The sequence below is a fragment of the Amblyomma maculatum genome, chromosome 6, assembly GCF_055883805.1.
Source record: "Amblyomma maculatum isolate TAMU_Amacu chromosome 6, ASM5588380v1, whole genome shotgun sequence".
NCBI lineage: Eukaryota > Metazoa > Arthropoda > Arachnida > Ixodida > Ixodidae > Amblyomma > Amblyomma maculatum.
Window position 1 is genome coordinate 87,108,293 of NC_139349.1, and position 16,906 is coordinate 87,125,198.

Below are 16,906 nucleotides of genomic sequence, written 5' to 3' on the forward strand. Positions count from 1 at the left end.
AAGAAACCTAGTTTACATACGCATATCAGCGCAGCAAAACAGGCTGCTGGAGGTAGTCAGTATGATTTCTCGTTTTAGCTCTATGATAACATTTGGGATTTTTATAGCGCCCTTTTATAGCCTTTCTTTTTACTCGATGGTATGCCGCATCTGTGAAATTTTTCTGCCGAAACCATCTCTCGCATTATTGCATCAGTGAGCACATTCCCAACGCGCCCCAAAACGCAGAAGGTGTGCGTCGTGTTTGCCTTGGCGCGAAATACAGCCTTCGCTATCCTTCCCTTTTGGAACAATGCGCACATCAGCGATAGCAAATGTGCCCTCGGCAAAGAAGGCGAAACTGGTCTCTCGAGTCTTGGCTACAGTGGCCGGGGTCAAGCTCGGCTGTTGCGTCGTATCCAGTCCAGGTACTCGCTGACCCTCGTGTAGACGCCCGGGAAGCCAGCAGCGGCGCACCGGCTTCCGAAAGAAACTACGCCCACTACGAGCCAGTGCCGGTCCCGGTCGCGTACCATCAGTGGACTGCCGGAGTCACCCTGCGTTGGCCAGAACATTAGTCAGAAGAGCACAGAGAACGCATACGCTAAATCATCCCCAATACTATAACACGCTTATGCGTTTAGCGTTCTAAAGGCGCATTTCATTGCAATGGTGCACTAAGACATATTGTCACGTAGCTTCACTTGTGCGGTTTATACACACGAGACAAAAGACACGTGGTTACATTAAGCGGCAGAGAAACAAATTCACCTCTGAAGGCTTAGTTACGGGCAGTACTAACTGTGACCTTGATGTCTAGAACTGTAATTAAGGAAGCGACAAGGATCCTTTTCTTAAGGAAGGAAAATAATTGGAGGCGAAATAGAAAAGTGAGCTTCATAAGATGTACAGTGCCTGTGTTAAATGTGAGTATTTATAATGTCCGTCCAAATCGGCGGCATAAATGGAACAATCATGTTGAAATTTTAGTGGTCGGCTGTGATTAATGACTCAATTTTATGCAATAGCTCGCTAAAAAAGGTCACAGAAACCTATACCGCTACGCACTGCTGCGCTTTCTTTCATTGGCGCCATAGGTGGCGAAATAATTTTTAAACGAAATTGATTTACCGTACTAATTACTTTTCTAAAAACCATGTGAATGTAATAAAGTTACATCGTCTATCAGTGCTGTCAAAAAGTAATGACACTGCATTAAAATTACGTGGGTAATGCTGTTACTCTTGGGTTACTTTCTTTAGTTTTCACACATGCAGAAACAAAGGCATAAAGTAAATGAGACGGCTAACTCTCTCCAGATATGATGCGTACAATTTTTCGTCTTTCCGCGAAACTTCCCTCCTCGCCATCTACACCCTCCCTCTTTTTATGACCGCACGCGCCATTTCAAAGATAAGTCAACAGCAACAAAGCAACTAAGACAGAAATATGGTCGAACGCTCGTCACTTCCATTGCCCTAAAGACACAAACAAGCGGCGGATCTAACGAATTGCTTTCTGGAGCTGCGGACAGGTTACTTCGGTCGTTTCAGACGTCGGCCTCGGTGGCTTGCTCTCAGTGATGCTCGCGCCATAGGCATGCCCCCCTCCAGGTTTTTTCGCGTCCCTCCCCTCTGGAGATCAACTGTACCCATAGCCAACAGAAGTTAGGAAGTGCCAGTGCGCGTTCATGACTATAGTTCTGAACTCCGTCCTGCGTCGTCTGCCCCTTAGGTAGCCCCTCGGCCCATCGAATCTTGCTGCTTTGGAAATGGTCGCGAATCCCTTCTACCTGCCCTACGGGTACCAGCAATACCTAACTACTATCGGACTCTCTCCGACGCACCGTTCGCTCAATTCCGGTTCCTTTTGCATATCTAGGCTTACCACGCATCATGTCTGCATTCCCGGCGTACTACCGGGCGTACTCGCGTAGTCTTGCTTATATACAAAGAATGATAATGCATTTTAGTAAACGTTACTTGGAAAGGAATTAGTTTTGCAGCAAAATTATTTTCTCAAAGTTTTTCCTTAGATTACCGCACTGCCGACCCAGCGAAGTAATTCATTACATCACCAATTTCCAGGCAAATAGCTAAATTACATCAATTTCATTACTGTAAAGCTGTTACTACCTTGGCTTGTTTCAACTTGAAGGGGTGAATAATAGACGTATCAACTTTGAAACCGGCTGATGGCTGTGACGTTTTTGCCGCAGGGAACCATGCTTCGGACTTTAGTTTAATAGCCGGGCTTATTAGGCCTGGCGTGCTATTCACTGCATGTGTTGTGCTTTCGCGTTACCTCAGTAATGTTTTAGCCTGAGCACACGAATAAAATAAAATAATCCAATCGTCTCTTAGTGTTTTCTGCAGCGAATACCACTCGCGTTTTTCGTACAGATACTGTCCCTCAGTTTCAAGGCCTCGGAGGAAACAGCTAGAAGCGGAAGTGCACCAGTGAGCCGGGCATGTGTTCGTACTGCGATCGACATTTCGAGAAAACGTGTGGCTTTTTGACAACTGCATCCACATGTTACTCAGCACTCAGCCTCTTAGAAAAAAAATTCCTTGTACTCTTACACACTAAAAAGGCAGCCTGAACTGAATTCGTAGTAAGCGATAGGATGCTGCCCTAGCAGGATGTATCCTGCTTAGGGTAGCTGATCTGGCGAGTGAGTTATTTGTGCTGACGACCGTAGCGACAGTCTCCTATGTTTCTATGACTGCTAATCTTGAACGCTCATGTCCCACAACAGACGTTTTCAATCACGTGACATTATTCGCATCGACAATCAATATGAATTCCGTCTTCTGGAGACAATGTATTTTTCTTCCACCAATGTCACAAATTATTTATCAATGTTGACATGTTTAGAACTGCGCCATAACTTCGGTGGAAACAAGGAATCATGATATATAGATATTACCGTTTCTTCGTAATAAATACAAATTGCATCTTTAAAACATAAGCTCCCTCGCATTTTGAATATTTTAAAAAACACTGCTGTCTATACCAGAAAAGAACTACTGAGCTATTTTGTAAAATTATGAAATGAATTTATGTTGCTTTGTATTGTTTATCTGTGCATTATTTCCGTATGTATTGTGCTATCTTTCTGCAAATGATGTATGGTTCTTTTATTTACTTGATTTGCATAAATGTAGCAATCTTCAATTTTCTCTTATTTACCTTACAGCCCTGTTACTTTTGTATGAAAAATGAATTTTTTTTATATGCTTGTGTCTTTCTAATGTTTCTTCTCTGATATATATATATATTGCGAGTTTTCATTATGTTTGTATATATTCATGGTTGCATTTGGTTGTCACGCTTGCTGTGCACGCCAACGCCTTACAACGGTTTCCTGGTCTTAGTCAAGCTGCTCTAGCAGCTTTTATCCAAGAAACCTTCCAGCAAAACTGAAATTAAAATGAATTGAATTGTTTTAAGCGTTACAGTCTTCATTGCGTGCCTTGGTGTTTATTTCCAAAGTTACATAATCACAGCAGATATGCCTTCATGAGCGTCTGCTGCTGCTGTGCAAGCGGAGCTAAACAAGCGGAAAGCGTGAGTAGTGCCGAAACGAAGCGAACTCTCCCCCTGCTTCTCAATATAAATGTCAACTTATATTCCAACTCAGTTAATCTTTTACACGTAGCAGTTAGCGAACCTTCGTTTCCCAGCGGCTGCTGCTATTAGGAAATGGTCGATCTATAGAGCATGAATGACAGCCTATAGTTATTAGTTATATCGCCGGCTTCGTACGAAAAAGGGAAGTGGGGAGCTTCCCTCGAAATCTTTTTGTGCACCCCCCCCCCCCTCCCCCCGAACATGTGGAGCAACAGAAGAATTAAAAGAACTAACGAAAAAAAAATGTAGGAGACACTTACGGCCCCTTAAGGGCGATAAGGCGAGAGCCTATGGCTCGTGTTCTATTTTAGGGTTAATTACAGGGAACTGTTTTTTTTCCTTCCCTCGAGGCACGACACACTTATTCATTCAACGCTGCTGAACCGAATGTCTAGTGATAGCTCTGTTGATATAGGACACAATGCTGGTTTCAATGCTTATTTTATTGATTTCTTTCATCTGTATTCTGTGGCGACTATAGGACCGTCAGAAACGGCAAGCCGGCTCCGCATAATCACCTATGCACTCGGCCCGGCAGCAGAATTAGAATCTATGACTATAGATACAATGTAGACAATGCACCGCCTCATAGTTATGCACATCGAACGACATTGATCGAATACCACGCGCCCCTCAACCGATGTCCCTTGATTAAGCGCAGCTTGTGGGACGGCCCGTGCATGCGCGGGATTACCTTCTTTCCCCCTCCACAGCTCCTCTGCGGCGGAAAAGTATTATATATAGTTCACTATAGTGGCAGCTGCAACGCACTCGGCACGGCACAGTGGCGCTCCCTACGTTACCGTGGAAACGGCTGGCTAGACAAGGAGAATTACGATCTGTTCCTCACTGGTGCCGCCAGGAGCTGAACATTTCTTAAAAACATACCGGAACCCGAACGCTATCAGCAAGGAAGTTTTTGGAAGAAAGAGATTGTTTTTGATGAGGTTTGATTTTGGGGTGTATTACAACGGACAATACGGAATAGTTTTCCACTAGACTCGATATTTAAGCGTAGATAATGAGATGGGGTTCCATTAGATGTAATTATCCTCCTGAACATCCACTGTACATGGCGCTCTAGAATGGCAGGTCATCACTGTGACAAGAATGCAAGGCCTGTTCGAATTGATTTTCGAGAGAGTGTGCAATGTTTTGTCGCTATAATGTCCGATCGTCTGTCTGCAAGGGAACAACATGTGTAACAGTTGTTACACAGAAGGACTACTGTAGCCTCTGAGCGAGGGCACCGAGAGGTGAACCAGGGAACGAGGGCACCATAAACGGGGCAACACTTGCACGTCGTCTACTTCTTCCGATTACATTCCTTCTAGCTCTAACGCACGTGTCACTGCCCCCTCCTCTGAAGTATCGCTCCGATGCGGTGTTACCGTCAGACAGAAGAGCGGGGAGAAAACGCGTTCAAGAGTGGCCACACGAGACTGACATAAAAAATAGACTACATTCAGCCTGAGAGTCAGTCGGGGGGTCGCTCGTGGTATGGCTACATTCGCACCACATGCACAACGTCACTGCACTTGCTGTTGTGCGATGAACGAGCTGGAGAGGCTGGTGCCACTGCATACGTTACGCCGCTGAGGCGGCGGACAACAAGGTGAGGGCCGAAGTAGCGGCGTAGTAACTTTTCAGACAGCTCGCGGCGACGAACGGGCGTTCAGATTGATTCACACATAGCCGCCCGGGTTGTAGGTAACGAAGCGGAGTCCATGGTTGTAGCGGTCAGCATCGAGCTACTGCTTGCGGTGCATACGGTGTCTGGCCAGTTGCCGCGCTTCTTCCGCACGCTGAACATAAGTTGCGACGTTGACGTCAAGTTCAGTCTCACTGTCAGGGGTGTCCACGGGTAGCATAGCATCCAGGGGGATGGTAACCTGGTGACCGAAGACTAGTTCGAACGTAGTGAACCGCGTCATTTCTTGCTGCGCGGTATTATACGTGAATGTTACGCATGGAAGAATTGGTCCCATGTTTTGTGCTTCACCACAAAATATTAGCATTGTTTTGTGCGTACCATGCACGTATATGCTTGCATTGGGTTGTCAGGTTTAGCCCAACTAGCTTCGTAATACTCAACTTGTAGCACCTCGATTCGCGTATTAATATACTATAGTGTATAAAATAGATATTCTTAAGCCTTTCTTTCCATACTGTATTGTTTTATTCTGCTCGGTAATATGCGTGCTTATGGGAATGAAAAACACCCCTAGTCATCCTTGCCTCGCGCCCTCATTTTTTTTTTACAGGTATACATTTAAGCTGAGTGCGTTTTGTCTTTGTGCACTACGCGGCGCGTGCATTCAAAGATTTCTAACTGGTTTAAAGAAGTGAACCGCAGATGCATATCGTGCATACAAAATCAACAAGAAACTGAATCAAGGTCTGCAAAACGACTGGCGCGGAACCCCTTGTGCAGCCAGCACTTGAAAAACTATAAAGAATGCAAGAAACCTTGGGTAAAACGGTCGCTGTTTCGTCAGCAGGTATACCTGACATGCGTCTTTGCCCCCCTCGATGTAACCGGCGCAGAGGAACCCACGCGTGATGGGCTGCACGTATCTCCGGTCGCAGTCCTCGTTGCGCCAGATGGGGAAGGACACCTGCTGCAGGGTGCCGCTGTTGGAGCCGCCTGCGTTGTTGCACACCCGCAGCGTCTCATGCTTCGTGTACTGCTTTCTTTCCTCTTTTTTCTGCTCGTCTCTAAGCAGCAGCTCTTTGATGTCGTATATACAAAGTACCACCCATTGTAACATGAAACTGTATATACGTTGTATCGTGATTCCTTCTGCAGCCTTCGCTAAGCCATTTCGCTGTCATAATGTAAGGCGCTGGCAAAACAATATTCGAGTTGAATGTGAAAAGACATTACCATATCGTACATTTATAGCAGATTCTCCTTAGGTGTAATTAGCGCCTTGTTTCCAAATAACATCGTCCCTCGTGTGACAGTGACTGTGATCTAGTTCTTTACACACGCTTTGGAATGTGTTAATATATATCGAGCGAAAATTATCACCCATTCGAAAAAAACTACAGTAAAATTTCTGTTGTTACGTGAGAATTTCTGGGCGGATTTTGACAGAAACCCTGTTCTGACCAACAGAACTTTCTATAATAACATCAGAGCTTTCTGTAGTTACAACATAAAAGTGCTACAGAACTACAGAACAGTACTACAGATCTACAGGAAAATATGACGTTAACGACAGAACTACAGAATATTCTGTCGTATTTTTGACCTGGTTCTGTAGTTTTTTTCGACTGGGTATATTAAGCTTGACCTTTACGCATAATAGGCAGGACAACACACCATAGAGCTCTTTGGGATTTTTGAATGAAAGAATATTGCAACTGCCATGAGAAAGTCTTCAGTACCTTACCAAAGTCTCTCGCATGCAGGTCTTTCATGCTGGCAGAAATCATTCAAGATAAATTTAACGCTTTAGGTTCCATGTCTCGAAAGTAGCGTCACAAATTTGCCGCGTACTCTTCTCTCAGATAGCAGCAAGAGGCGTTAATGTAACATTACAATTTTTGTTTTGGACAAAAGTTGCTGCATATTTTGGTGTTTTTTTATTTTTGACGTTTCTGGAAATTTTTACGCAAACATTGCAATATATTATTTATAACTTTTATTAAACATTTGCACAGGCTATGTGCAAGTTTTATTGCAAATAAAAATAAATGACAAGCCCAGAGCCACCAATTGTGATCCGCCAAAGTTTCAATCAAAACTTCTCAATGGTGGCGCCACGCGCTGCAATCCAGCACAGTCAATACATGGAACTAACACAAGTACAACTTCTAAAATATTGCAAAATTCAAGCTTTTGTAGACAGCCAATAAAGTTGCTATAAGTGACAACAATGTACCGAGATTATGCAACGTTCTGTAATAATTAAAGTGCTGAGCCTGTACCTTTAAGCTGTGGCTGGCACCATCCATGCAGTATTCTTAACTTCAGGGTTCCGTTTAATGAAAAATATCATTACAGCACTAGTGCGAAAAGTGCTGATACACGATGCTTTAAAATGCTCATAACCTGGGCTTATAGCTATTATTTACGTACTATAATAACGCTATAGAATTGAAGTCTTAACTCGATATGTGATTTGAACATTGAAATAACATTTGCCAAGACATCAACACGAAATTAAGCTGTAACATCAAACGGATGTCTATGAAGCGAGATACGGCATTATCTGTTAAATATAGGGTTAGTATAGAGTTGAAATGATCTGTTTATTAATCATCAACTTACACAACAACTTTGAATTGTTCCATAATGTTCTATGTACCTGATGCATATTTCTGTTCTACTCTCACACACGTAATCACGAAGACAAGCTCATATCGACATGAGTAAGGGGATGCGTACTGCACTGACGTCTTGTAAAACGCAGGTAGAAACTTTGCACACAAGGTTTTCATAGCTGCGAAGTTGGTATTTTCCCCTTGCTTCCTTCTAACCAATTGCATTACCGGCCTTCGCTCAGATGACGCGTTTAATGCGCATAACGTCGCTGGGTTGACCGTGCGCCCTGATGTCATTCCGGGGAGTATGCGTCACATTTGGTGCGAATATAAAGCACGAACTGCGTTTGGACTTGATGTTTAAAAATCGTTTTTCCACCGTTATACAGACCAGCAACGAAGCGGCCTAGTTTCCTAGAAACTGTAAGGAGAAAGTCAAATAACTACCACGAAGCTCAACACATACTTAAGGAATATACATCAAATTTATCCTGTCAAACACAGTGTGGCTCTCGTTTACATTGTCATCGATAGGCTAGGCGTCTGTAACCTAGGATTGTCGCGGAACTTATCACATGAGCCCGAGGCATGGTTTTGGGATGGCCGCGGGCGCGGGCCACGATAAGTGTAAAAGGGGGGTGGTGCTGAAAATGTTTATTAAAAAGAGAGTTACTGGTGGTTGAAGCCGCGGGGGAGATGCTACACGCTTGCCACTGGATTCACAAGGCTTCAAATGCAGAAAGTGTCGATCAGAACATGCACGGCGCTCCCTTTTACATTATTGACCAAAGAAAAAAAATCATTTTCGTGCACACAGGTGCACGCGCTTTCACGTTTTGAGACTGCGTTTGCATTTCTAGGCACTCTATTTCCGTGGTGGTTTTCTCAGCGTTAGTCCAGGTTACCGTCTAAGCCATGGACTTTTTTTTTCCTGCTCACTTATATAAAATAAATGGCGCTAGATTGTTTTCATTTTTACAAAAAAAAAAAAAGCACAATTAGGTTCAATGAGTAGATTTGCTTCTCGTCATAATTTACTGAGTTTTAATTAATCAGGTGAAGTGGGAAAATCGTTATACTGCGCACATTTATAGTGTGCACACGTCCCGCAGTAACTCTCTAATATGCATTTCTTTTCTGTTTTTTTTTTTTTTATTACAAGAACATGCATCATGGTATTGCATGAGTTTCAGCTGCGTTTAGGCATGAGACATCAAATATTCATTCCCTACTTAGTAGGTTACGTAAAGCTTGCATTTGCTATGCGTTCGAGTGCTTTTGACTTTCAGCGCACCCAAACGAAAATATTTGTCAATAACATTTAGGTACCAGCTTCACTATTTCGTAACATAATAACATTAGACCTGGGCAGTACAAGCAATTTCTGTCGTTTATATAAGAGAAATCTCTGGGAAATGCTTGCGCTCTGAAATCAGAATGGTTTGGTTTAATATGTGAGTTATATAACACCCCGCAGCGACTCATACCATGAGGGACGCTGTACTAGACGGCTCCGGACAATTTAGACCACCTGAGGTTCTTTAACATGCACGGTCGTCGCTCATTACACCGACCCTCTGTTTTACCGCGACCTGGATCGGAAGAGTAAAGTGGAGAGGCTGAGCGGACTATATGCTTGTGTTGAATGGAAAATATTTGATTGGATGACGAGCGTATAGCTACTCCCCTACAGCACAGTTCTTTATTCGCCTCTAAGAAAAATTAATTGCAGCAATCGGAGCAGCAACCGTAGTACTCTATACGGCTGGTAAGCAAACTCCTTGAAAGGCACACTTTTACGGCACAGCCGCTAACAAGGGCCAACCCTGAGTGCAACTACCATACGCGTATACGTGGTTGTACTTCCGTCGTTTGACACAGAAGAATAAGTGGGAATAGTAGAGCGACGAAGATTAATACCAGCGGCTCTCGCCGAATAATTAAATGAAGTTCAGCCGAAACCTATTTAACCGGGGAATGTATGTATGTATGTATGTATGTATGTATGTATGTATGTATGTATGTATGTATGTATGTATGTATGTATGTATGTATGTATGTATGTATGTATGTATGTATGTATGTATGTATGTATGTAGGTATGTATGTATGTATGTATGTATGTATGTATGTATGTATGTATGTATGTATGTATGTATGTGTGTGTGTGTGTGTGTGTGTGTGTGTGTGTGTGTGTGTGTGTGTGTGTGTGTGTGTGTGTGTGTGTGTGTGTGTATGTATGTATGTATGTATGTATGTATGTATGTATGTATGTATGTATGTATGTATGTATGTATGTATGTATGTATGTATGTATGTATGTATGTATGTATGTATGTATGTAGCAGGGGATGGCAGAAATTTAGGTAGGCGGAGGAGATTAAGAAGTTCGCACGGGATGCAGCTAGCACAGTACCGGGCTAGTTGGAGGAATATAGAAGATGCCTTCGCCCATCAGTGTTTTAATCCGGCTGATGATGATGATGATGATGATGATGTATGTTTGTATTGCAAATATTGTACCAGTGCGCCAAACCAGACCACACTCGACACTTGTGAAGCTGCTCACCGTAGGATAGCGTGCCCCATCCTATGGTGGTGGCCATGATGCCCGCGAGGGGGTCTCGCGCGCTGGCCTTGATGGCTTCCGCCGTCGACGGCGGTGCCTCCGGCAGGCAAATGGGCCGCACCACCTCGTTGAACTGTGCGGGCGCCGCGAGGCGCAGCAGCGCGATGTCGTTGTAGAAGCCATGCCGGGCGAACCGCGGGTGCTGCGTCGCCGACTCGACGCGGAAGTCCACCGGGCGGGCCTGGTCTCGGTCGCTGTAGATGTGGTGCTCGCCAAGCCTCACGCTCAGTTGCGTAGGCCGATACCTGATCGCAGGGACGCGCAATGAATGGATGAATGAATGGAAATGGAAGTATATTATGTCCACATGATATGAGAGGTTTAACATTTAAACCATGAGTAATACATAGGATTGGGCTAGTTCGTTCATATAATTTAGGAAGATTTAAAAAAAAAATGGGCAAAGGAGCCGGGACGAATACACAAATCGACCAATCAATGCCATCCATATGTCACCTGCCAGTTGCTATCCCCTTTCACAGCCACGCAATCATGATTTATCGCTCACAACGCCGTCAATACCGGATTTTCTGCAGCACAGGCCTTTAATGTAATCACGCAAAAGAAAAACTACTGCCGCCAAAGATCCAACCAAGGATCTTGCACGTGTGAATGGCACGTGATAATCGCTGCACCATAAAAACTTGATGCTACTCCAATCTGCTCGAAATATTTTGTAGAGCATTACATGGCATGATGTTTCCCTCAGCATTTTTTCCCGTGCAGTTTGTGATATAATCATTGTGCACACATCTTCAACACATATTAAGCTACTTTAATCATTTCATTATACTATATCTTTCATACACATTCTTTGTCTGCTTTCGATTTTATCATATCGCTCGGCCATTTAAGGTAGCTTCTACTAAACGAAGCAAGAAACTTTCATTATCATCACAATCGTCAATCTAGCTGCCAAAAAAAAAAAAAAAAGGGGCCGGGGGGGGGGGGGGGGGCATCTCCTCATGGATGCTTAGCCTGAATCATCTTCAGATCACTCTGTCTAGTCAGATTCCTTAATTACATCTACCCGCCGGATGCTCTGCTGCCCTCTGCCACGATTACGTTCTTTTGAAGTCTCTTCATTACTCTAAGGGCCCATCGCTTATCTGTGCATCGAATGCCTCGTCCGCCCAGGAAATGAATGGCAACCAAGTACCTGAATCCCGACGGGTGCGAGAGGCAGTGTGCTGCTGTGAGCACGTAGCGTTCGTTGATGAGTGCTCCGCCACACCAGAACTCGCGGCCGCGGCGACCTTCGAGAAATATGGCAGCCTGCGAAAAGAGAAGTTTCGAGGCCGACATTCTAAATCACAGCACAGATGATTAGGGCAGGTCCAATAAGAGCCACGACACCAACGAGGGCAGATTACCCTGGTTCGTATTGAAAACAGATCACTCTTAATAATTAGCCTCTACTGTTCTCTTGTGTAGGTGGGGACTGCATTCACATACTGTCTCTGACGAACTAATGAAGAAACGAAGACGCCGTCACAAATTCAGTGCGAAAGTATTCAGAACATGAATTGCAGGCTACGGCTAGACAAAATATCCTGATTTCCGTCAGCTGCTCGGGTAGAAGAAACATTGACGGAAGGCGAAGTTTAGCAAGCGAGCCTCGCTATAGCGAAATAATGCTTGTAGTGGCTGGTTGCAAGGCAAGCGTCAGTGGCTGCCGACAACCCTCTTAACGGGCGTCGGCGTAGTCGCTGGCTCTTATTTTGGAGCCAGCATCAAAATTTTACAGAATACAGGAACTAACTCGGCAATCCGCGCACTGAACGATCATTTGAACTTCGGCACACGGGCCTCGAAGGAAACTAGACGGCCAAAGCCGCCACCCGCACGCTCACTTTCCGGGCACCAACCTCGTCCCCACCTATCCGGACCTCGAGCCCCGTCCCTCCTATACTTTCAAAAATATCACTCAGCTTAACCAATCAGGCCAGTTCGTCGATCCTAAGCCCTGTAGGGGCTTAAAAAATGCGCAGGAGCACACTTTCCTGTATAGCGACCAGCAGTCTTAAAATATTATCACCATTTTCCAAGGAAGTGTCCGCATTGGGTGAAAACGTTTATGGACATTTTTAAAATTGTGTGTGCATGTCAAAATACCCGAAAGTTATCCCCCATCTAATCCTTGGGAGGTACACGAGGGAGCCTTGCTTGGCTGCTCTGACGTGACGGCCCTATGGACATTGGTCGAGCAGGCCCGGGCCGCGGCCGACACCAGAATGTTGCCGGGAGGGGGAGCTCGCATAGTGTTTGTTAGGGGCGGCCCGTTAAAATGGCTACACTAAGCTTCTGTAAAAGTTTTGCAATTATTAAGTAAAGCTCTCTCTGGGGGCGCACGGAAGGCGCCAGTCTGGCAGCACTTTATTAATTTGCATACGAGAGCTCTAATTACGACGAATTCGGGAGCGCGGTGAAGCACGCTGGCGCTAGCGTCGGCAGCGCATGGAAGGTGCTTTGGATTTAGAGCCCTGCTTTACGTGACGTTTTCAAACTTCGCGGGCTTTCACTTCTGCCGAATAATGTAGCGCTACGCTAACGCTGCCTCAGCGGAAGCAATTCATCCAGGCTATACTCATGGCGTTCGACAATTTTCTATTCACACCTGATCGTGTAAAGATATAAACCTAATAAATGTGGTTGAAATCGAAAAAAAACAACAAAAACACTTAAGTTGGCTGAACAAAAAACACCCTAGTTGGATACTTTATATAAAGCGCAGCCACAAAAACGTGATTTCATATTTAAAGGACGGATTGGTCTTTTTTTTTCTTTTTTTATATATGATGATCAATTTTAGCTGTGGTACACTGTATATTCTCTAACAATGGCTTTAAAGCCGTGACCTCAAATACAGAACATGAACTTTGTGTGCATCATAGGTCCACCAGTTTGTGTAAAAAGGGCAAAAGCACACGCAGGAAGCCATGCTTCAAGTTTGTCGACGATTCGTTCCTTTGTATCGATCCCAAACCCCGTATGCAACTTACCATCCATGGCCACTGTCCAGGCGCCGCTTCGTGTCCGCCGACGATCCTAGAGTCGCGACCGGCGTGACCACATCCTAAAAAGGGCGAAATAATAATCCGTACAAGTAAGCATCGTGTTTTGTAAATCTCAGCCAATAGCACAAGGTATTGGAAAAAACGAATGGCTTTGACAGCAAAGCTTCATCTGGACTGATACCGTTTGAAAATTTCCCCCCAGCAGAAATAACTAAAATTCTTCAGTGTCTATAGCACTTGAGCAGAGATCGGCGTCGTAGATGTCGCTCACTAGCAAGCCCTCTCGGGTCTATGATATAGTACACAGAAGAGCCAACTACGACGTGCCACCATAATAGCAGGAGCAAAGAGCGGTGAGTCTCTCCCTCTCTTCTTCAAGAGGTGCGAACGGAAAGACGGAAGATCGCTGCCACGGCAAGATGAGATCATCAATTTAAAAGATGTGTGTAGTGACGCATAGTGCGTTCAGTTATGTAGTGTGTTGTGTGATGTGTATGGTGTATGCCATCATGCATCGCAGCTCGCAGCAGGGTTCTTATCCTGCCGCATTGTCGCGGCTGATGGTGATTAGGTGCTCTTGGCAAAGCTCTCTCCTGTTGTTAAAAAACTTCGGTCGATAAAAGCTAGTAATATTTACCTCCAAAGCAGTTAATAGCGTGGGCCTGCAAAAGGTCGGTACTTACGCCTTGTAGGTGCCGGCGGTGGCAGGAGCGGGGCGGGCCCGGAAAGTACCGCCGTAGACGGCTGTGCTGCAGCAGAGGGCGGTGGCATTGCGGGAGACGACATAGGTGGGGGTGGAGGAGGACGAGGAGGTCGAGGTGGCCTCGGGGGCCTCGGCGGCCGCGGCCTGGGTACCTGACCGCAGCGGAGAGAAGGCAATCACGCGCATCAATGACGAGACAGGTGTAACCGTAAGCGTATTCTAGCACGTGTCTTCACTTTCGTGCGGAGCCTAGCTTAGTAAATCACGCTTTTATCACTTCCTACAATCTGATTCCGCTATTAAATAAAACTCATCGCAGATGCAGATAGTTAAAGGGAAGGAAGAGTGAATTTCTGGCGCCCATTTTTTGTTTCCGGCGGGACGGAAATCTTACAGTTAAAGCGGTCCATTCCGTGACGGTTTGCGCAGAAACGGTGTAGAAAAAATTTGCCGAGAAGATTCTGGTCTGTCTATGCGTTCTCATTTTGGCCGATGCTGCAAACCATGAGAAGCGACCGCAATGAGGATTGCGTTTACTTATTAAAACTTATACAAATTTAGTCCGCCAAACAATAATTAGACATATTTTGTACAGAGTATAGTTAATTTCAGTTTTTACACTAACGGGTGTTACGGCACACGCACGTACTTCAGTAAGTCGTAGGCGCCGCTTCATCCAAGACATTCAAAGAACTGTGGCACCAATGTGAAAAACGATAAATCGCACATAGGAGATGCGAAAGGAGCGTTTTCTTTTCTTTTTTTTTTTTTTTCACTGAACGGCTGACTGGATACAGCGCAAGTGTTATAAAACATGACAACTACTTCTGAAAGAAAAAAAAAAGAACACTGTACTAAGAAAATCGATGATACTTTCCCTAGGTATTGTAACACAGGCATAGCATTTCACCGCGAGAGGTCCCTTAAGTTTAATTGTTTAAGCGATTTTCAATGTGAAATGAAAATAACAAATCGTCCTTTCTGGTATATTGGGATATTGGAGTCAAGGCAGAAAGCCGGGCTGTGTCATCACTAATTAAAAAAACTAGCGCATGTTGTATGCACTAGCCTCTTTAATTAACGAAACTGGGGTGTACGTTATATATGTATGAGGCGAGATGTTTCATTACCACCAGAAACTCGATACACTTAAGACAGTATTTTTTGCTTGGCGAGCTTTGTTTCTCTAATTGCTGTTACATTAGCCCTCTTCCTTTTACATTGCCGCCTAGTATTCATCTGTTCAACGACGGTTATGCAAGTTCTTATGTAACATGCTATAATAACAAGCCTCGCAGCGGTGGCTCAGCGCCTATGATGTTCAAATTCTGAGCCGAAATACCTGAGTTCGATCCCAGTCATATATTATGCGTTTCGATAGAGGCGAAACGCAAAGCAAAGCACTCGTGTACTATGCAATACCGTGTACTATGCAAAGGTAAAGGACTCCGCCCCAGGCGGTATCAATTATCTGGAGCACTCCACTACGCCGTCCCTCACAGCCACCTTAAAGCCTATGAACGATAACCGGTCAATACCTTGCAAAGCAATCACTGCAATAATGCGCGCACCTGATCACACATCCTCCTCCAAAAAAGAGGCGAAACTAAGTGCGTCCGTGTGCTGTGCGATGTATGGGCACGTTAAAGGCCCCCAGGTGGTCGAAATCACTCCGGAGACCTCCACTACGGCACCCCTTTCTCTCTTTCAGTTTTCACTCCCACCTTCCTCCCTTTCCTTGTGTGTCAGATACAGCACCTTTCCTTTCCTGTGAACCTTATTAAAAAAAAAAAACTGTTACTGCGTCTATACCTGACATAACCTGACATTTCCTTTCTAGGCGAGAGCGAAAGATTATTAGCATAATGAGTTGGTGGGTGCGGGTGACGTGACGGACACTGACTAGGTCGGCGATTTGTGTGCCTCGTCACGAGGTCCCATAACATGACAGGAGCAACCAACTCGATGGCTCGTTTGAGATGAAAATCGAACCTACCGGTACCTTTGGAGACCGAGTCAGACACCTTCACGTCAGTAAAAATATCTAGGTTTGTTTTGCAGGTACGAACGTGATAGCCTTCAAATTACGCTAAACTGTACGCGACACGCACTACTGCTGCCGTGTGATACATTTAAATACGGATCTTAAGTGTGCCATAGGTTTTTTGTTTTGTAGTCCTGTTCATAGCCTAAAGCCTGCCTCTTTAAATGGCTCGCATTTGTGAATGAAGCTTCAAGAACAGTTTGTACTGGTCAACCGAGTGCCAGATTTTCTGAGTGCTTCACACAGGTGTTAATCAATAAAACGTTTGTCTTCCTCTCGCCTAACTAGTGTAACACACTATCAGTGCGGCTCTATCGCGTGTAAGGCGATGGGTACACTTTGTGCAAACAATACTATCCCTTAGTGCTTAGATTGCGTCCTTACTATTATTACTTAGGTACCGTCGCACCTGAGTGCGCGATTCTGGGACACCGTTTGTTAGTAAGGCAACTGTGGGATACTGTAAGACATATTTTGCGAGCATATTCATACAACAAATGTATAAGTTTCAGATGCGTACCAAAACTTTAATTCTAAAGTTTGCTGTGCCCTCACAACGAGTTGGACTGGTAACTATAAGTAAACTCAAACGTTTCTTGACATGCCGAGGGTTAACCTGCGGTGATACC

The 16,906-nt window shown here is 44.7% G+C and overlaps 1 protein-coding gene across 1 annotated transcript in view; it reads right to left on the bottom strand.

Annotated features, from left to right (window-relative positions):
* LOC146186213 (uncharacterized) overlaps positions 1-16,906 on the bottom strand; it is a 31,961-nt gene that overhangs the window by 629 nt on the left and 14,426 nt on the right. The window contains exons 4-9 of the mRNA XM_084605643.1: positions 14,214-14,385; positions 13,516-13,589; positions 11,673-11,788; positions 10,454-10,758; positions 6,120-6,259; positions 1-536 (exon numbers count right to left, since the gene is read on the bottom strand). The exon at positions 1-536 is cut by the window's left edge and continues 629 nt beyond it. Coding sequence (XP_084461769.1) covers positions 375-536; positions 6,120-6,259; positions 10,454-10,758; positions 11,673-11,788; positions 13,516-13,589; positions 14,214-14,385 — 969 coding nt within the window. The 3' untranslated portion in view covers positions 1-374. The remainder of the gene's footprint in view (positions 537-6,119; positions 6,260-10,453; positions 10,759-11,672; positions 11,789-13,515; positions 13,590-14,213; positions 14,386-16,906) is intronic.